Here is a 20,392-nt window from a genome sequence, read left to right as displayed (position 1 = left end):
TGTTCATCTATGCAGATGCCCATATACATATATATGTATATGTATATATACACTCTTATATATACAATGTAGAAATGCTGTGATATAATAGAAATTCTAGGGGCTTTGGAGTCAGAAAAGCCTGGGATTTACTTCCACTTATTTCCTGCATCAACTTGAAAAGTATTATTGCCTTTCTGAATCTTAGTTTTGTCATCTGTAAAATGGGATGATAATGCTTACCTCTTGCGGTTACTATGAGGTCTGTATGGGGTAATATATATATATATATATATATATATATATATATATATATACACACACACACACACACACACACAGATAGATAGATATATAGATATAGATATATATAAATATTTGTAGGTATCTAAGCACCAAGCACACAGTAGGCACTCAATAAAAGCTAGCCATTCTCATTTTTCATTTCCTTAGGGAACAGCATCGCCTAAAGAGTTTTATGCCAAGAATTCTCGATGGACGGAAGGACTCATTTCAGCGTCCAAAGCTGTGGGCTGGGGAGCCACTGTCATGGTGTAAGTGTCTGTTGCTCCCAAGGCTCCTCAACCCCACCCCCATTCCAGTGACCCATCTCAGAGAATAGCCGAGGGAAAATATCTGCCCCTTAGAGACTGTTGATAGGGAAGACTACAGTACTAAACCTTTTTTTTTTTTTTTTTTAGAGTTTTTTTTTGAGAGAGAGAGAGAGAGAGAAAGGCCGAGTAGGGGTGGGGGAACAAAGAGAGAAGGAGACATAGAATCCAAAGCAGGCTCCAGGCTCTGAGATGTCAGCACAGAGCCCAGTGCGGGGCTCAAACTCATGAGCCATGAGATCAGGACCTGAGCCGAAGTCAGACGCTTAACTGACGGAGCCCCAACAGGACTAGAAGTTTAAAAGGAAACCTGGATCTCCTTGGCAGTGCAGGGGTGGAGCAGGCAGTCTGTGTTCTCTGAAAAAGCCAGGGTGATAGGCGAGGTCTAGAGGTGGGATTATAAGGGGTTGCAGCCGTCAGTGACATAATCTATCTTGTCCCTTCCTGACTCCCAGGGACGCAGCCGATCTGGTGGTACAAGGCAGAGGGAAATTTGAGGAACTGATGGTGTGTTCGCATGAAATTGCTGCTAGCACAGCCCAGCTTGTGGCTGCGTCTAAGGTAGGAGCCGCACACGACGCCCCGGGGCTCTGTAAGGGCCGGCTAGGTTAGAGACACTCTGATGATGGAGCCTGCCCCAAGAACAGAGGAATTATCCGGGGTCCACGTAGGTTGGGTCCCACATTAAAATTCTGCCTCTCAAGGGTCCCAAACTACCCTCTTCTGAGAGCCTGCCATCTGTCATCAAGGAGCCCCTCTGCCCAGCTTGTCACATGGGCTTCTCTTCTTGGCTTTCATCACTTTTGTTAGTAGTGGCCTTTGAGGGTCCCAGCCATGCCGACCTCTGATCGACAGTCTCGGCATTCAAGGAGCTCTTACTTAGATAAGGAATATGTCGGCACAGGGGGCTGCTTACCTGGCCCGGCTCTGAGGTTCCACTACCAATGTCTGCCTCTCCTTAAGAGTCTCTGCATTTGTTTTTTTTTGTTTGTTTGTTTGTTTTGTTTTTAAATTTTTTTTTAACGTTTATTTATTTTTGAGACAGGGAGAGACAGAGCATGAACGGGGGAGGGTCAGAGAGAGGGAGACACAGAATCCGAAACAGGCTCCAGGCTCTGAGCTGTCAGCACAGAGCCTGACGCGGGGCTCGAACTCACGGACCGTGAGATCATGACCCGAGCCGAAGTCAGCCGCTCAACCGACTGAGCCACCCAGGCGCCCCAAGAGTCTCTGCATTTGAACCACTGCCCCATCTAAACGTGATACAAAGCTTGTTACCAAAATCTGTCTGTGAGTTATATAGTACCCCGGGGAGTGTTCTTATCGTCCTTACTTACCATCACCCCAAATTAGTTTCCATAACTAGGAAAGCTAGAGTCTGAGGCCACCAACTATGCCGGGGAGGTGACCCCAGAGGCAGCGATTTTTAAGAAGTCGATTGGGGACCACAGCGGATACCATGTTTGTCAAGAACTATCGGACCGACTGTTTGATTCAGTCGTCGCCACGTTGTGTGAACATCAATCCGCTTGGTCCTGGCAGGTGAAAGCTGATAAGGACAGCCCAAACCTGGCCCAGCTGCAGCAGGCCTCTCGGGGAGTAAACCAGGCCACCGCCACTGTTGTGGCTTCGACCATTTCTGGCAAATCACAGATCGAGGAGACAGGTAGCCTTCCAGAAGCAATGCTTTCCTTACCTATCTTGTTCAGCTATTTTTGTGTTCTTTTTCATGACCCCAATGTCCCACAATTCTGTTTCCAAATTCTGTACTGTTCATCGTTCTCCACGCATACTTATATTCTCGTAAGATGGGACACCGCATAAGCATCCTATTTGTATCTCCATGGCAACAGACCTTAAGGTGGATTTTCCATTTAGTAATTTCTCTGGATTCAAAGACATGAGTCTCCAGGCCTGGCTGTCCCGGGGGGTGAGGGGAGGGGTGGGGAGGTTCCGAACCTCGTTACCCTTTCACGGCACTTCTGTCCCGTCCATCCATCAGTGACTTTCAAGTGTGTGGTAGGAACTAACAAACCAAGCCTTTTAGCAGAGCGCTGACATCGGCCGCCTCTCGGGCGAGAGTCAGCCATGGGCATTCTCTGACAAGACCTTCTCTCTTATCCTTGCAGACAATATGGACTTCTCTAGCATGACACTGACCCAGATCAAACGCCAGGAGATGGATTCCCAGGTACGATCCCCGCTTCTGAGTCCACTGTTCTGTTGCCGGTGACGTCACCCCCAAATCTCGTCCCCATGGGGAGAAGCCAGTGGGGGAGAGTCTTGGGGAGGAAACAAACACGGACGGACAGTCGCCCAGGAATGAATGCCAATGATGCTGGAAGGGACAGTGGAGGCGGCGGCAGATGACGGGTTAAGATCAGAATCTTAACTCTTGCTCACTAATGCCCCTCTCGACGTTACCATCAGGGATTTCCTAGCCGACATCAACGAGCATTTAATGTCTTCTGATTGACAATTTTTTAATTGTAGTTGACATCTAACGGTACATTAGTTTCAGGCACACATGTAGCGACAATTCCATGTATGGTCCCCATCTGTCACCATGCAACATCATGACAATATTTTGTTAATGACAATATTATTGACTATATTCCCTATGCCTATGACTTATTTTTCTCATAACTGGAATCCCGTACCTCTTAATACCGTTTACCTGCTGCACCCATCCCTCCGCCCGCTTCCCCTCTGACACCCACTAGTTTGTCCATTTCTGCTTTTTTTGTTTTTCAGCAGTTATTTTTTTTTAAACTTCTATGAATTATTTGTGTATGACCTCTGGTTTAAAAAAGAAAAATCAATTCACTGAGAACCCATCAAAAGACAATGCCATTATCCCCAATTGTTCAGTAAAGTTATGGCATGCAGAGGAATAGGAATCCATGGGACCCTGAAAAAAACCCTGACATCCTTGTTTTAGAATGACTGGTCCCAGGGGTGCCTGGGTGGTTCAGTCGGTTAAGCATCCAACTTTCGTTCAGGTCATGATCTCACAGCTCGTGAGTTTGAGTCCCGCACTGGGCTCTGTGCTGACAGCTCAGAGCCTGGAGCCTGCTTCAGATTCTGTGTCTCCCTCTCTCTGCGCCCCACCCCTGCTCATACTCTGCCTCTCTCTCCTTCAAAAAAAAAAAAAAAGAAAAGAAAAAAAGAATTACTGGTCCCAGTCTTGGAGTAAAGTCCAGGTTGAAGACCGTTAAAGGCTCTGTATGTGTCTCTCGACATCTTTTAGAAAAAGTCATATGGCCAAATACTGGAAGACCTGAGGTCAGGCTTGAGTCTACACTGTCTACACTGTCTTGCTTACTGGTCTCATCCAGCCCCGCTTGACTGCAGATCCCATCTGTATGCTGATAAGTACCAGAGCCTTCTCCCTGGCCCCAATCTTCTCCTTGAGCTCTGTGTTTGTCCAGCTGCCTACTTGATCCCTCCACGTGATGCCAAATACATCTCTAATTGAATGGGTCCAAACCAGGGCTACTGGTTTCCTTCCCACTCAGATGTGTCCCTCCCCTGTTTTCTCCATCTCAGTAACTGGAACCCCCCCGGACCTGGATGGCGGAGACCTAGGAGGCATCCTTGGGTCCTCTCTTCTCCCTCTTCCTTCTACATCCAGTCCCCCAGCAGGTCCTGTCAACTGTGACTCTCCTGGCCTGAACCTTCCCCCTTTTCTCCGTTTCCCTAACCCCGCCTAAGCCACCACCGGTTCTCTCCTGAACTACTGCAAAAGCAACTTAACTGTAACTTATGCAAGTGTTTGTTTCCAAGTAGTTTTGTGGAGGGGCCAGGGAGGTGGGGCAGTAGGGGTGGAGACTAGGAAAGGGTGTTGCTGAGACAGCTCCAGCCCTGGGTTGACAGTTGGCAGAACTTGGTGAAGGCGCACGATGGAGTTCGCCACATCATCTCCATTTCTCTGTATATGTTCTCCATTTTGCATAATCAAAAATTTGAAAAGAAAAAAAAGGAACCACCTAACCGGGCTTCATTGCTTCCACTCCTGCCCCCTACAGTTTGTTCAGGTTCCGCATATTTTATTTTATTTTATTTATTTATTTATTTATTTATTTAATTTTAAGTTTCGTTATTTTGAGAGAGAGAGAGAGAGCGAGCACACACACATGTGAACGGGGGGGTGGGGGGTGGGCAGAGAGAGCTGGAGAGAGAGAATCCCAAGCAGGCTCCACACTGTCAGTGCAGAGCCCAACATAGGGCTTGAACTCACGAACTGTGAGATCATGACCTGAGCTGAAATCAAAAGTCAGACGCTTAACTGACTTGAGCCGCCCAGGTGCCCCAATTTTACGTATTTTAAAAGCGTAAATAACATCACTTTATGTCCCTTGCTTAAAATTTTCCAATGGCTTTCCTTTCACACTTGAGTTAATACCCCAGCCCGGGGCCCTGGGCTGTTTTTCCACCCATCTCCCATGGCCCTCTCCCCCTCTCAACCTCCTTCCTGCCTGAGTAGCCTTTGCTGAGCACCCTTTGCCCTTATCACATGACCCTGCGTCACTTTCACTATGGGTCTGATCTATTCTTGTTCATGAGTTTATGTCTTTGCCCTGCAGGGTAAGCAGAGACCTTGTCTGTCCATCCACCACTGTGTCTCCAGCACCTGCCGCAGAGCCCCGGGGTACATGATGGGTGCTCAGCTCAGCAAATGTTTCTTGAATTAATAAATAAATTAATAAAATAACTAGAATTAATGAGGGGTAGGGATAGCCAGGGACCAGCCTTTTCCTTGGGAAGATTGTGTTTTTTCCTGTATAACGATAACCCTAAGTTGGACCAGCCCTTCAGAGATACCAGAGCCATCAGAGCTGGCTCTTGCCTGGATTTCCAGGAAAGCGGGATTGAAGGAGAAGGGGGATTTGGTTGGAACATGCCACACGGATGGGCTACACGTTGGAGTTGCTTTCAGATAGAGATTTCAGAGGAGCACGTTATGAGCCCTACTCCCAACAGGCGTTGGGGCTATAAGGCATCAGCTCCAGTAGAGGGCCCCAGTGAGGAACAAGAGGGGCCACTGGGATAGACTGGTGGATGGCAGAGGGTGGGGAAATCCACAGACCCGAGGATGAAATTGAGAACCAGGTACGCTATGGAAACGGGGTGAATAATCCAAAGGAAGAAGAGACCCGGAACATGGAGGCAAGGGACTGAGTTAACACGAGACCACTGTCCGGCTGCTGCTCAAGAGCACATTCCACTCTTCCCACAGGTCCGGGTGCTAGAGCTGGAGAATGAACTGCAGAAGGAGCGTCAAAAACTGGGAGAGCTTCGGAAAAAGCACTACGAGCTCGCCGGTGTTGCCGAGGGCTGGGAAGAAGGTGGGCCTCTCTGAGGGCCGATGAGGGCACGGTGAGGGGAGGGCGCAAATCCCCTCAGACGTGACCGAATGAGGCGCCCTTCAGGCCGCTGACTTCCCCCTCACGACTCACGGAGCGTGTTTTCTCTGCAGTTGTAGATAACCTCCAAGCCCAGAACTGCCATAAATTGTGGCGAATCGAGAGCTTTGGGGGTCACCTGTTAAGACCTTAACCTTGACCAGTGGGCTCATCACCCACTCACCACTGTTCCCTTCCAGGCCCAGTTAGCCTGGTTTCCGGCCCAGCAGTTTCCTGTGTGGCTTGCACAGAGTTGAACGGTGAATGAAAAAATGGCGGCCAGCAGGCAGGGCAAGTGGATCACAGGCCTCTCGCTGACTAGGGTCAGCAGTGGGCACCAGTGGCCGCGCCATAGGCAGGGTCAAGAGCTAGAAATGGAGTGGAGTAGGGGTACTGTCAGGCCCACCCACCCAGAGAGGCTTTATCGCCTGGAATGTACTGCTCTCCCGTGTGCCTAATGAGGCCAACTTGATCACAACCAGGACTGCCAACCCTCGTCTTGTCTGTGGGAACCAACCACAGATGCGTACCACTCATGGTCGGGCACCTAACTTGGGGAATAGATGCCTGTGAGCATGAGGTATCTTAGAGCCTAACGCTGGTCACCGTTCCTGTTGGGTACATGAACACGTGCACATGCGACGTGCTATGAAACAGAAATTACCGTTGTCTTTCAGGAACAGAAGCATCGCCACCAGCACTGCACGAAGCGGTCACCGGAAAAGAATAGAGCCACACCGACACCCCACACGTCTGAGTGTAAATCTTGTTGCAGTCTCTGTGTGTTATTCCCCAGCCACAGCCTAAGCCCCCGGGGGTCCCGGCGGCAGCCACACCGCACACCGCTCCCGTTGTCCAGAGCCGGGGACCCGAATGGCCTTCCACAGAGGAGGGGGACCAGGGCCGCCCCCGCGGAGAGGCCCTCCCTCCCAGTCCTGCCTGCTGTTTGACCCCCCACCCCCACCCCCACCCCCGATGCTCGGCATCCTTGTCCGAGGGGCCTGCTGTTCCAGAGAGCCTGGCAAGGGGCCATCTATGCCTTCTCTTCTCTGTTTTCTTCTCAGCCTTTTCTTTTACCATCATTTGCACCAACTTGGGAGCATCCGAGGGCTGGTGGGCTCCAGACCAGGATGCCGCCCCGAATCTGCCGTCAGAACGGCAGGAGCGTCCTGGCTGAGCATGCCAAGGCAGCTCTCCCCTCTCTTGGCGGTTCCATGGTTTCCCACTGCTTCTTACGGTGGTTGGTTGGGTTTTCTTTGGGGGGGGGGGGCTGTTTTTGGTTTTTTGGGGTTTTTTTGGTTCTCTTCTTTCAGTGTTCACTCGTAGAGCCAACTCTCCCAAAGGGAGCGCCCCCAGAGCTCTGAGCCATCGGGGGGGGGGGGCCCCTAACCACAGCAGGTAACAGCAATGGTGCTGCTTAGCCTCCACCTTGGTGCTCCACGCCAGCCTCCATGCTGAGTGTCCTGCGGAGCGAGGATGGGTCAGCCGAGGCCACTCCCCGGGGGCGGGCACCGCTGCAGGGCCACGCTTTCCTCCAAAGGCTGAAGCAGAGCGAGTGCCTTTTCCTCCTAAAGCGAGAGCCCGGCTGAGAGAGCCCGTGCCCACCTTCACGAGCGACCAGGGGTAAAGAAAGAAGGGGAGGAGGGGTGCACACTGCCCAGGTCTCAGAAGACCCCGCTCTTGGGAACTCTTCGCGACCAGGCTGAAAAACCTGATCACATGCCTGAATGTGTTGGTGAGAGAAGCCACATTTCTGACCCCAGAATGAATTTTCCGGGCCACCTCCCTTCAGACCCAGGCAGGACCCTGAGAGGGAGTGCCTGAGGGGTTTCCAATTCCTTTCTCCAAATGGCTGCTTTGGCATCCTTGTGATGAAGCTATATAGTTCCACGTTCTACCTAATCGATAGACCCAGAAGATCAGGCCAACTTGCTCCCGGCAGGAAAGAACCCTGTGCTTGGTTTGGTACCTTTCATATTTATTACTAACCTCCGTTGAGCAGCAGCAGCCTACAGAAAGCCGCTTTGAGCAATCAGGATTTGAGGTGTGACGATGGCAAGGCGTGCGTTGCTGCCCTAGGTCATCAGTCTTCAAGTATCAGAAACAAGCTTCCCCATCTGTTACCAGTCTAGACCCCGAAGCGAGCAGCTTCCTCCAAGCATCTGGGTCAGGGAAACCGAGAAAGGGGGACCACTGGCTCTGAGCCCTTCCAGCCACACATCCCGGGCCCTTGCTGCTCGGACGGGATGAGGACAGAAGGCACGTAACGGCTTCCTAGAGGCGGGCAGCCTGACAGCACTTGTCCACCTCCCGATGGACCCCCGCATTTAAGTGACCTTCCGATCTTGGACAAACAGCGTCTTCCTTCCTTATCTGTAGCAACTCGTAGGTAGAAAGCCAACAAGCACTTCCCAGGACCTGTCCCAAAGGAACGTCTCGAAGTGTTGCTACCTGACAGGTTGTGAGAGTCCTGTTTGATCACTGTGAATCAACCCCGCCCCTTCCTAACCACGCCCCTCCCTCTCTGTACATTTCCTAAGTAGGGCAGTCAAGACGCACCCTCCCATTAGCTCAGATTCCAAGAGTCAGGCGTGCTATCTCCACATTGGGCTAAGGGGGGGTGGTCAGCAGTAGAAGATGAGCGGTCTTACGCTTTAAAGCCCCTTGGTGCTCAGCGTTTTTCCATCCGCGGCTCAGAAGGAATGGTGTGCGGCATCCCCGTCCCCGTTGTGCGTTCTCCGAGTGGGTCAACATTACCACAGAGGACTAGTCCTCACTTCCCAGAGTCTTGGCCAAACTGTTGTGCTCTAGGTTCCCAGTGGTGACAAAAAAATCTAGAATGTGGGACCACACTAGGACTCTGAATCACACTCCCTCTAAAAAGAAGCCACGGTAACTTTTAACACCTTTGTGGACTGTGGACTTAGCCCGAGTAATCCAACCGTGCAGAAGGCAATTAAACAGGAACACAGGCTAATCCCATCTGTGCCAGATGCAGCACAATTCTGTTGGTCATTGCTCACCTTGGAAGCTGGTCCATGCTCTAGCCAAAATCAAATTGTCCTACCTTGGCTTTTCTAAAAATGAGCGTATCTCTACTTGGTGTGAAATGCTCAATTAAAACAGGAATCACATCCTAAGGCTAAAAATGAACTCACAGCCTTTTAGTCACCTGAGCATCGGTAGTGACTGAAGTCCCATGGGTCAGTGTAAATGGGTCACAGCAAGGCAGAGCAAGAAAACGGCTTAGGGCCGATGAGAGGTTGAAAGACAGCCGTATCCGTTATTTAATTTTGTAATACAGTGCTCTAATACCTCTAGAGTAAGGGTCTGTGTGTACATAATAAGGAACACAATAGAAAAGACCTGCCTTTGTGGGGTTCTTTTATATCTGAGTCAGGAGTTTAAATTAGACTGTAATTTAGATTGTTTGCTGATTCTGCTGCTTACAGCAGGGTCCCTAGGATCCCACCTGAATGGGAGTCCCTAACCCATGGCTGGAAGAACCAAACATTGTCCAGAATATCCTTTTTTGGAAGTGTTTGAGCTGCCAGGTCAACACCAGGGTTTACCAGGTACCACGGGGGTCACGATGCATGTCGTCCATTCAGTCAGGTTGGTTTGCTTCGGCTCCTCCCTGAGGAGGAACTGGTTCTGAACTTGCACCTGGGACATACTCACTTCTCTGCCGGCTCCGGGGCCCGGAGGCATCTGCCGGCTCCACTTACCCTGGTCTCTGACAACAGGTAGAAGTTCTTGCTACCTTCTACCGCCTTTGCAAGTCTCTGGAAATCCTTCCTGCCAATGAAAGCCTTCGATCCTGGCACTGGCCTCTCAACTAGATTGGCTTTGCCCGTCGCCATCTTCGGTCCTCCAGAGACTGCCCTGTCTATAGCATAGAACACCACCACCACGGGCCTGCCAGCCTTCACCACAGCAAACCGGGCCAGCTGTCTGCTGCTCAAGTCCCCTTCGTCTCCCAGGGTCAGACCAAATGCAGGATCAGCGACCCAGTGTGGTGGCACAGCCTCTCACCCCCAGGAGCCAAAGCAACGGGAAACAATTGGTTAGATGCCGTGGGGTCCGATTCTGAGAGTAGGTCATTTCCAGACATGGTTTTCAGGTGACCCTCAACTACCTCAGGTTTGAAGGCCCTAAACGAAGCTGATTACTACTCATAGGGACAAACCGAGGGGGTTCAGATAAATCTTGGTGATAACTTATAACAAACTCTCACATTTAGGTTTGCAGGGATAGGTTGGGTTTGTTTTTTTTCTTGTTTTTAACCTTTCCCCCAGTTTTCCATTAGAATAGTTCCTATAAATGAATTTCATTTTCCACTGAGTGCCTACCTTCCCAGGGCAGGTAGCCACTGGCTTTTGTTCCCTTCCAACAATACTTTTCTTATGGTATTAAGACCTTTCTTTGTATAATACATTGCATCTGTGTTTTCAATTTTTCAAATAAATATTTCAACCTGGCAATGGAGAGTAGTTGTGATGACCGGCCAACCAAAGTGGTATGGAGGTTGGGGCTCCAGTGAAAAGCCTACACTTCTATCCTGGGATTCACTGAATCCACTTAAGCTCTGCACCTCTGGGAGTCGGTCTGAAGGGACGTTTTCTGAGGAATACAACTGTAGAGAAACTGGTTTGCACCCCTTAATCATGTTCTGTCTCCTATACACTGTCCTGACCTTGGGAATGATCGAGCGGAACGTGCCAAAGTGGCCAATGCTGTCATTTATCTTGATGGCCGGGTCTGTGCATGAAATCTTGGGATTTGAGGTGTGATCTGAGGTCCCAGGCTATGGATGAGCCTTTCCCCACCTGCAAGACACAATAGTAACCTGCTGTCTTAAAAATTGGATGGGACAGATGCTGCTCAGTGCCAGAGGCTGCCAGTCTCGGCTCCCAGAGGATCTGCAGAGGGAGCTGCTGTTAAGCTAAGGGGACATCCAAGGGAGGGAGGGAGATGAGGAAGGCCCGGGGATGAATTGCCCAAATGACTCATCAAGTAAGGAGAGAGGGACCGCCCAGCGGGAAGATGATCTGGATAAATGCAGAAATGGGGGATGCTTGCCTACAGCCGGGGTTTTCTGCTCCCTGCAGCAAAATGCAAGGGTGAGCCTGTTGAATTTGAAGCACCACTGAGACAGTGGACAGACCTTGGTCACAGCTGTCTTGTAGATCACTCCTGGGCCTCAAGTGTGAAGCTGAGGGGTCTAAAAAGCCAGGCAGAGGGCTGCTTTGAGCTTCGAAGTGCCTTCCAGGGGCCTAGGTCTGGCCCGGCCAGCTGTGCCACCGAGGCAGGTGTACCCAGCCCTCGACACTGCCCAGCCTGCACATGGCCTTGACCAGATGCCCCAGAGGCTCTGGTACTCACACCTAAGGGGTCTTCCCAGCCTCCTGTGGCCACGCCCCAGTTCTAGAAAGGCAGCTTGGCCGGCTGGTCACTCCGGCAGTCAGAGCATTGCAAGGAATCTCGAGATCAGGCCACTAGAATTATACTAACAGGCCTTAATAAGGACAGTAGGGGCGGGAATTAGGGCTTACACAGACGGGCCAAATTTGGGGCCTAGGGGTAGCCCTGCCAAAGTAAAAAGCAACGAAGGGAATGGGCAAGTGGAAGGATAGTGTAGCTGAAATCTAAGCCGAGGGCACACAGCTGAGGCACACGCTGTCCTGTTGTCTGAAGCCAGTGAGTTCATCTTGCTCAGCCTATAACCCGTTCCTGAACAGATGGTAGGCCTTTCAGCATTTTGGGGCGAGTGAACGTTTCTCTATTTACTCTGCATTCTTAGTCCTACACACGTTTTATGAATCCATCCACTGTGCGAGCACCGAAATGTCAAAAGATGAAGACTGTTCCCTACCCTCAAAGGTTACGTGCACGTGTTAGGTTTTATCAGATGTCTGTTTTGTGCAGGGCTGGCAACACGGTGTAGAGCAGAAACCCACCCTTCTGGAGCTTACAGGCTACACAGGGAAACAAGCAGGACAATCCAATAATCACAAAGACAAATGCAGAACTGCAGTCGACCCTTGGGGCACCTGGGTGGCTCAGTCGGTTAAGCATCCGGCCTGGGCTCCGGTCACGATGGCCTTGGCTCAGGTCACGATCTCACTGCTCGTGAGTTCGAGCCCCACGTCGGGCTCTGTGCTGACAGCTCGGAGCCTGGAGCCTGCTTTGGATTCTGTGTCTCCCTCTCTCTGCCCCTCCTCCACACGTGCGCACGCTCTCTCTCTCTCAAAAATATATAAACGTTAAATTTTTTTTTTTACAAAAACCACAGCTGACCCTTGAACAACACGGGTTTGAGCTGCAGATTTTTTTATCTGTGAATATTTTTGATAAACACAGTATAGCACTGTAGGTGCGTTTTGTGCCTCTCTTAATAGCATTTTCTTTTCTCTGGCTACGTTAGTGTAAGAATCCAGTGTATATGAAAATACTGATTGGAAGGGGTACATGCACCCCGATCTTCATGGCAGCATTGTCAACAATAGCCAAATTATGGCAAGAGCCCAAATGTCCATCGACTGATGAGTGGATAAAGCAGGTGTGGTATATATAGAAAATGGAATACTAAGCCACCAAAAAAGAATGAAACCTTGCCATTTGCAACGACGTGAATGGACCTAGGGAGTGTTCTGCTAAACGAAATAAGTCAGAGAGAGAGAAATACCATATGGTTTCACTCACATGTGGAATTTAAGAAACAAAACAGAAGAACATAAGGCGGGAGGGAATGAGAGAGATAAACCAGAAAGCAGACTCTTAACTATGGAAAACAAACTGAGGGTTGTCAGAGGGGAGGTGGGCAGGGGGTGGGTTAAATCGGTGATCGGGATTAAGGAGGGCACTTGTGATGAGCACTGGGTGTTGCATGTAAGTGATGAATCACTAAATTCAATACCTGAAACTAATATTACACTCTATGTTAACTAACTGGAATTTAAATAAAAACTTGAAAAAGAAAAAAGAAGAATACGGCATATAACACATGTACAAAATAGGTGTTTGCTGACTAGGTTATCGGTAAGGCTTCTGGTGAACAGTAGGCTACTAAGTTTTGGGAAAGCCAAAAATTACATGTGGATTTTCAACTGTGTGGGCATCGGCGCCCCAAACCCCTACATTGTTCGAGTCAACTGTTCACCTAGAGTAGGCACAGTAACAATGCCCTGACAGCGTGGAAGGCCAGGTTATAGAAAAGCTTCCTTGATAAAGTGACAGCTAAACTAAGTTACAGAGTATGAGGAAGTGTTGACTAAGCCACAAGGGAGGGAAAGCCCATTCTCGATCGCAGGAGCTGCATGTGCAAAGGCCCTGTGGGACATTAAAGGAACTGAAAGGTCAGTAGAGCAGGAGCCCAGACAGTGGTTCAAGACGAGTCTGGGCAAAGAGGCAGGACCTGATTACGCAGACAATGGAAAGCAGTTGATGGGCTTTAGGCAAAGGGATGTCAAAACCGTATTTGCATTTCAAACAGACTATTCCAGATACAGTGTGGAGAACAGACCAGAGGGCAGGCCGCAAGAGTGGATGCAGAAATCCGGTAAAGAAGCTGCTGTATTAGTCCAGGCAGAGGATGGTGGAAGATAAGACAGTGGCAGTGGAGGGGCGCCTGGGTGGCTCAGTCAGTTAAGCATTGACTTGGGCTCAGGTCATGATCTCGCGGTTTGAGAGTTCAAGCCCCGCATCGGGCTCTGTGCTGGCGGTGCCCAGCCTGCATGGGGTTCTCTCTCCCTCTCTGCCCCTTCCCCAATTGCATGCTCTCTCTCAAAAATAAGTAAAATAAATAAACTTAAATAAAAAAAAAAAAAGGAGTGGCAGCGGAGATGGGGGGAAATGACAGGACAGAAGCACGCGTAAAAGGCAAAATATTCAAGTCTTGGTTTAGATAGAGGGATACGGGAGAGGGAGGCCCAGGTTTCCAGCTTGTGCCATCCGCTCAAGAGAGAGAGGACACAAGAGGGCCAAGCTTGGCACAGATACTATGTCTGAAGCACCCAGGTGAAAATGTTCGGTGGGCCCCTGGAGCCCAGGGAAGTCGGAAGCAATGGGAATTCATGGTAACTGGAACCATAGTGTAGATGGCCAAGAGGAGGGTGTGAAGAAAGAAGCAGGTCCAGCACTGAGGCATTTCGATATTCACAATAGTCAACTATAGGAGGCCACACTTGCCACGGACCTTTGAAAGAACAGCTTGAGAGGCAGGAGGAAAATCGGGTGAATTGGCACTTGGAAACGAAGGGGGGGACAGCGTTCCAAGGAGTGACACGAGATGGCGTCAGGTACTGCCCTTCTGGATGCGGGTTACAAGCAGATGCTGTAGGAGCCGTTGAGATCACTCCCAAATGGAAAGATCAGGAAAGGCTGCACGTGAACAGTGACTGATCCCCTAAGAGGCAGATCAGATTTCAACAGGTAGAAATTGGGGATGAGGACATAGCAGGTGCAGGAAGATGCCACAGAAGATGTCAGTGTGAGGAAGCAAGGCGAGGAAAACATCTACACTCTGGTTTGGTTAAAGCATCAAATACAGGAGTGGAGAAATGGAAGACAGAGCTGAAGAGGTAAGTTGTGGCCGAGTGAAAGAAAATTTTGACTCAAGGGGCACCCCAATGGCTCAGTTGGTTGAGCGTCCGACTTCGGCTCAGGTCATGATCTCGCAGTTCATGAGTTCAAGCCCCACGTCGGGCTCTGTGCTGACAGCTCGGAGCCTGGAGCCTGTTTCCGATTCTGTGTCTCCCTCTCTCTCTTTGCCCCCCCCCCATTCCACCTCCTTGCTCTGTGTTTCTCTCTCAAAAATAAACAAACGTTAAAAAAAAAAAAAAAAGAAAGAAAGAACATTTTGACTCCCAGGCTGAGAAGTTTTCATTTTGTTCCCCAGTGAGCCACTGAGGAGCCCTTGGTAGGAGAATGGGCTTGTCTCACATCCTCGCCTCTCGGGTTCACTGGTCAGACTGGCCAACCGGAAACACTGTTGTGTCACCCCACAGGATCCTCCACACTCCCTCGTGGCCCCCTTTCCACCCTGCCTTTCACCTCTCACAATTCCGTGAGCCTGCACTGAGCAATCTTGTGGGCACACGGGCTCCGTGATCCACACTGTTCCTAGAGAAAGTCTAAGTTTCTAGGTTTAGTAAAGCATCCAGGATCCTTGAAAGCATCCTGGACTGTCCTTCAAAAATTTCTCTTGAAATCTCCACGTCTAGTTACATTTTTTCCCCTCCAAGACCAACTTTGGAAACTAAATTGTATTCGACTCATATCTGGTTGAAAATGACTAATATTACAACAGGTGTATCTTCTTGAATTCTGTCAATTCAGCAACCGTCGCTGATTTCCTATCCTACACACGAGACTAGTAAGAGCGAAAAAAAAACAAGCAAGAGCTTGTCCCTTCTTTAAGGACCTTCCAGACTTGGAAGATAGACACATACATGACAAACTGAAGGATACGTGTGAAAGAGATGAAATGCTGTTTGAGGAAATCCAGCGGTATCCAAAGGAAAGAGAGGGGTGAGGCGATCACTTTAGGAGGTAACAGCATCTAGAGAGGTGTTTTTAAGGAGGAAGATGGAAGCACGCTTCAAAGCTAAAACAAAGTCGAAGGAGGAAGAGATGGAGGTATGGCGGAAGGAGGAGGAGGGCTGTAGCACATTCCTTGAGACGTGGATTCATTCATTCCTCCCCCAAGTCCTTATTCAATGCCGCCATGTTGAAGGCACGAGGGACACAGTGCCAGGGACACATCTGCCCTCCAAAAGCTTGGGTAGTCCGGTGGGTCAGCTGACGCCGAACCAGTGTGATGCAGGACCCAAAAGGTTCGTGGAAAGGAGGACCAGCACGTTCAAGAAGCTAGTACATTCAAGGAGGTCAGGGGAAGCTCCCATGAGCAAATGACATTTAAGCTGAAACCTGAAGAGTAAGGAAAAGTTGGCAGTGGGGGGGGGAGGGGGGAGGAATACTCCAGGCAAAGCTAACAGCAGGGAGAGAGACTTTGGAACACTGAAGAATGACAGAAGCCTGTGCGGATGGAGCGTGACCAAACTGAGTGCCAAATTGGAGAAGGTCTCGAATGCCACTTGAAGGATTGGAGGCTTTGTTAACTTTTTTTTTTTTTTTTTTTTTTTTTTTTTTTGGGAAACGGGGAGAGACAGCATGAACAGGGGAGGGTCAGAGAGAGGGAGACACAGAATCTGAAACAGGTTCCAGGCTCTGAGCCGTCAGCCCAGAGCCCGACACGGGGCTCGAACTCACAGACCGCGAGATCGTGACCTGAGCCAAAGTCGGCCGCTTAACCGACTGAGCCACCCAGGCGCCCCATTTTTTTTTTTAATTGAGGTGAAATTCTCATCAAATTAACCATTTAGTACACTTTGGACATTCACACTGTCATGCAACCACAATCTCTTTCCGGTTCCCAAACATTTTCATCTGCCCAGAAGAAAACCTCTTACCCACTCAGCAGCCACCCCTACCCGCCCTCTCCCCAGCCCCTTGAACCAACTGATTTGTTTCTGTCTCTATGCAACGGTGGATGACAGATGGCGTTATAAGCCAGTGAGGAAATTATGGGATATCTAAATACTCAAAACATTAAGTTTTATGGATATAAGGGGGGGGAGGGTGTCACTGGGACAGAGAACAAAGGAAACTTCATTTTTACCTGGACTCTTTCCTTTTGACAGGGTTCAGGACGTGCTGATATCCCATACGGCACTTCTAGCATATTGAACATTTGAAGCTGAAGGAAACTGAGAAATAGCATGTACGGGAAGGACTTTGTGGCCTTCCTCTGAAGCAGGTCATGTGAGAGGTACCCTCCTTATACCTGGAGGAAAGGAACGTCCTTATCTCCATGTGAGGGATGCTGAGAAGAATCGGAACAGGGCTTCCCTGCTGTTTCTCCCAGTTTACTGCACTCAGCTCACATTTTCTTCATTCCATCAGTTTTCTTATTTATTTTTTATTTATTTTTTGAGAGAGAGCGAGTGAGCAGGGGAGGTGCGGGGGGTGGAGGGAGGGGGGACAGAGGATCTGAAGCGGGCTCTGCATGGACCGCAGAAAGCCCGAACTCACGAACTGTGAGATCACGACCTGAGCCGAAGGCAGACTCTCAACCCACTGAGCCACCCGGGTGCCCCTCATTCTATCACTTTTTCCACGACTTTCATCATTAAACCTAGCATAGCAACACTCAGGTTTAACTAACCACTTCTTTAGGTCTTCATTCCTGTATGAAGACGCCCGCGTCATGTAAAACTGATTTCATATAAAAGTGTACGTTTTTCTGTTGTTCATCTGTCTTCTGTTGCAAGGGCCCCAGCTAAGAAGGTAGAAAGGCAGAGGAGGGAAAAGACCTTTTCCTCCCCTGCAGTTTCTGACAACCACAAAGGGACGGCCGGGATACCTCACTCGCTCCAGAGCAATTAGATGTAGGTGAAATCCTTTGCTAAAAGTACAATGGGATTGAGTGGCAAGTTTGGGGCAGACTTTAGGAAACTGGGGTGAAATGCTGTAGTTAATACGACAGCAAGGTTCCAGAACGGATAAGAGAACTTCCAAATCTTCAGGAGGAGCACAGTGACATTAGAAAGCATGCACTGGGGGGCGCCTGGGTGGCTCAGTCGGTTAAGCGGCCAACTTCGGCTCAGGTCGTGATCTCACGGTCCGTGAGTTCGAGCCCCGCGTCGGGCTCTGTGCTGACACCTCAGAGCCTGGAGCCTGCTTCGGATTCTGTGTCTCCCTCTCTCTCTGACCCTCCCCTGTTCATGCTCTGTCTCTGTCTCAAAAATAAATAAACATTAAAAAAAAAAAAAAAAGAAAGCATGCACTGGGGCACTGGGTGGCTCAGTCAGTTGAATATCCCAACTCTTGATTTCGTCTCAGGTTATGATCTCATGGTTGGTGAGATCGAGCCCCGCGTCAGGCTCTGAGCTAACAGTGCACAGAGCCTGCTTGAGATTCTCTCTCAAAATAAACTTAAAAAAAAAAAAAAAAGAAAGAAAGCATGCATCTACAGAGGAGTGATGGCATGATTCTTTGGTTTTCACCCGCAATGTTTAGAATCTCTGCAGCCAGACTGGAGAGAAGACACAGGCTGGTTTTGCAAGGGATGGACATTGGCCAAAAGGGCAGAGTGAAAACTCACTGAGGTGAGAACTGGATCGGTCAGGATATCCAAGCCATTTGGGAAAGGAAGAGAAGCCCAGAGGGGGCTGGTTAGAGCCAAAGAGACCTGGCTGCCATGAGGGTGAAAAGTCTATTCATAGAAGAACTGGGGAAATGTGAATTATGCATTAAAATGAAGGAGCAAGAGAGGTAACAGAATCATTTTATGGGAGGAATGAGAGATTGCAGAGTTTGACCCCCTCCCCTTCCCCCAGATGGCTTTTCTTTAATGCTGAGACTGGTAGAACAGGTGTTAGCTACTCAGTTTCATCCAAACCTTGAGACAGAATGATTATGAGGGGGTAATACCCCTTAGCTATTGTAAAGAAAGAAAAAAAAAAGGTGCCCTTTGGGTCTGCCTTCAGTCTAATTGTGCCATTTTCCGGGCAGTCTTTACAAAGGTCTGAGTAATTTACAAGGAAACAAAACAAAAACCCGACAACTAGCCGTGGGAGATCTCCAGCTACTTGCGGGTGCTCTGTTCCTGGGGGTCCCAGAGAAACCCTGCACAAGCAAAGGGCAGAGCCGCAGGGGGATTTGGGTTCTCAAAGAGCCACACAGCCTGGGAGGCACACACCACCCTAAGGGACGCGGGTCACTGGACGTGAGCGGATTCCCTTCTCCCTTGGGAAAGAGTCACCGAATGGGATCCCGCAAGTCTACAAGGCGAGGACAGAAGGCGGGAACGACGGCCAGCAGGCGCTCTTCCCTTCCTGACCCGAGACTCCCGAAGCCCACTGCGGGCAGGGAGCGGCCTAGAGCGGTTGCCCGGCAACCGGCTCCCTCGCCTGCTCTCGCGGGAGTCGCCCACAGTGACGCGAGACGCGCGTGGTGCACGGCGGGACCACGCGGCGTTCGCCCGCTGGCGGCGGGCTGGCTACGGAGGCTGGAGACGCGTCCTCACGGCCCAGGCTGGAGTACGACGTGGCCTCCCGGGCCGCAGCCTCCTGGGCTGGCCGCTTGCTGGGGCCGTGGATGGGCCACCGCCTGGAGGCGCGCCGTGGGGTAAGCTCCTTCCGCGCGCTCTGGCCGCGGGGCCTCGCGCGTCCCCGTCCTTGAGGCTCGCTTTTGGGCCGGCCACCAGCGCTTGCGACTCCCGCGAGGTGGGGGCCGCAGGACGCTGTGCGCCTGGGTGTGTCGGGCACATCATAATGGAAAGGCAGTTCGGCGCATAGTAGGTGCGCAGCGTTTGCTGCTTAGCAGTCGCTCCAGCGGTCGATCCTGCGCCTTCTTCGCCGATTCCTGGGCCCCCGTGGGTTCCATGATGCCGCTCCTTCGATGACATTGGGTCTCCTCTGCCTGTTGCCCCTTCCTGGGCTTCTGCTCCTGAGCATTACGTCTCTGTTCAGGATTCAGTTCTTGGCGCTCTTTTAAGAGATGCTGGCCAGCCCTCCCGTGTCCCTGATCACCAAGGTTGTTTACATGGCTCCTAAATGCTGTCCTAAATGCATTTCATCTCTTTGTAGGGTAGCTTTGTGCCTTTTTCCCATATCGCAGACTCCGCCTGAATCTGGCCTCGTGATTTTCGCTTGTCTCCCAGTCTCCCTCCTCCTGTGTGTTGGCTGACTGCGTTCACAGCAGTCACTAAGGCATGAAACCGTCAGATTTGACTCGTGACCAGCTCTTCAGCGCCATCATTCCGTGAGGTGGCGGGTCCTCTAAAGCCGTCCCCATCCTTCGGTTCCCACGGGTCTTTTGGGGCTCTGTTCCATTTCTTCGTTTAGTTTTCTTCAAACCGGATAATTTCAAAGGACCGGTCTTCAAGTTTGCTGATCTTTTCTTTTACTTCTCAGATCTGCTGCTGAACCCCTCTAGTGAGCTGTTCATTTATTTTTTTTTTTTTCAACATTTTTTTTTTTTATTTTTATTTTTGGGACAGAGAGAGACAGAGCATGAACGGGGGAGGGGCAGAGAGAGAGGGAGACACAGAATCGGAAACAGGCTCCAGGCTCTGAGCCATCAGCCCAGAGCCTGACGCGGGGCTCGAACTCACGGACCGCGAGATCGTGACCTGGCTGAAGTCGGACGCTTAACCGACTGCGCCACCCAGGCGCCCCGTGAGCTGTTCATTTAATGTACTCTTCAGTCCAGAATTTCTGGCTGGTTCGTCTCCCTAATTCTTTCTTTTCATAGATGTTCTCCTTTTGTTCATCTCTTGTTTTCCTGATTTCCTTTAGTTCTTTGGCCGTGATTTCCTGAGCTCACTGAGCA

The 20,392-nt window shown here is 50.2% G+C and overlaps 2 protein-coding genes across 4 annotated transcripts in view; both read left to right on the top strand.

The window, feature by feature from the left end:
* HIP1 (huntingtin interacting protein 1) overlaps positions 1-6,763 on the top strand; it is a 147,087-nt gene extending 140,324 nt beyond the window's left edge. The window contains exons 26-31 of the mRNA XM_049639234.1: positions 433-533; positions 1,046-1,151; positions 2,133-2,256; positions 2,720-2,781; positions 5,830-5,938; positions 6,673-6,763. Of these exons, the coding sequence (XP_049495191.1) occupies positions 433-533; positions 1,046-1,151; positions 2,133-2,256; positions 2,720-2,781; positions 5,830-5,938; positions 6,673-6,725 (555 nt within the window). The 3' untranslated portion in view covers positions 6,726-6,763. The remainder of the gene's footprint in view (positions 1-432; positions 534-1,045; positions 1,152-2,132; positions 2,257-2,719; positions 2,782-5,829; positions 5,939-6,672) is intronic.
* A 12,266-nt stretch (positions 6,764-19,029) lies between these two features.
* Positions 19,030-20,392, top strand: part of LOC125928500 (nuclear envelope pore membrane protein POM 121C-like) — a 51,217-nt gene continuing 49,854 nt past the window's right edge. For 2 of the 3 annotated variants that reach the window (XM_049639202.1, XM_049639203.1), the window contains exon 1: positions 19,030-19,186. The gene's annotated coding sequence lies outside the window, so the exon portion shown is untranslated. Of the gene's footprint in view, positions 19,187-19,424; positions 19,595-20,392 lie in introns of those variants that run through there. The other variant, XM_049639204.1, reaches the window with a different exon arrangement.

This window comes from Panthera uncia, chromosome E3, assembly GCF_023721935.1.
Source record: "Panthera uncia isolate 11264 chromosome E3, Puncia_PCG_1.0, whole genome shotgun sequence".
Lineage (NCBI taxonomy): Eukaryota > Metazoa > Chordata > Mammalia > Carnivora > Felidae > Panthera > Panthera uncia.
Note: the sequence above shows the minus strand (reverse complement) of the source record. Positions and strands in the feature narration are given on the sequence as shown.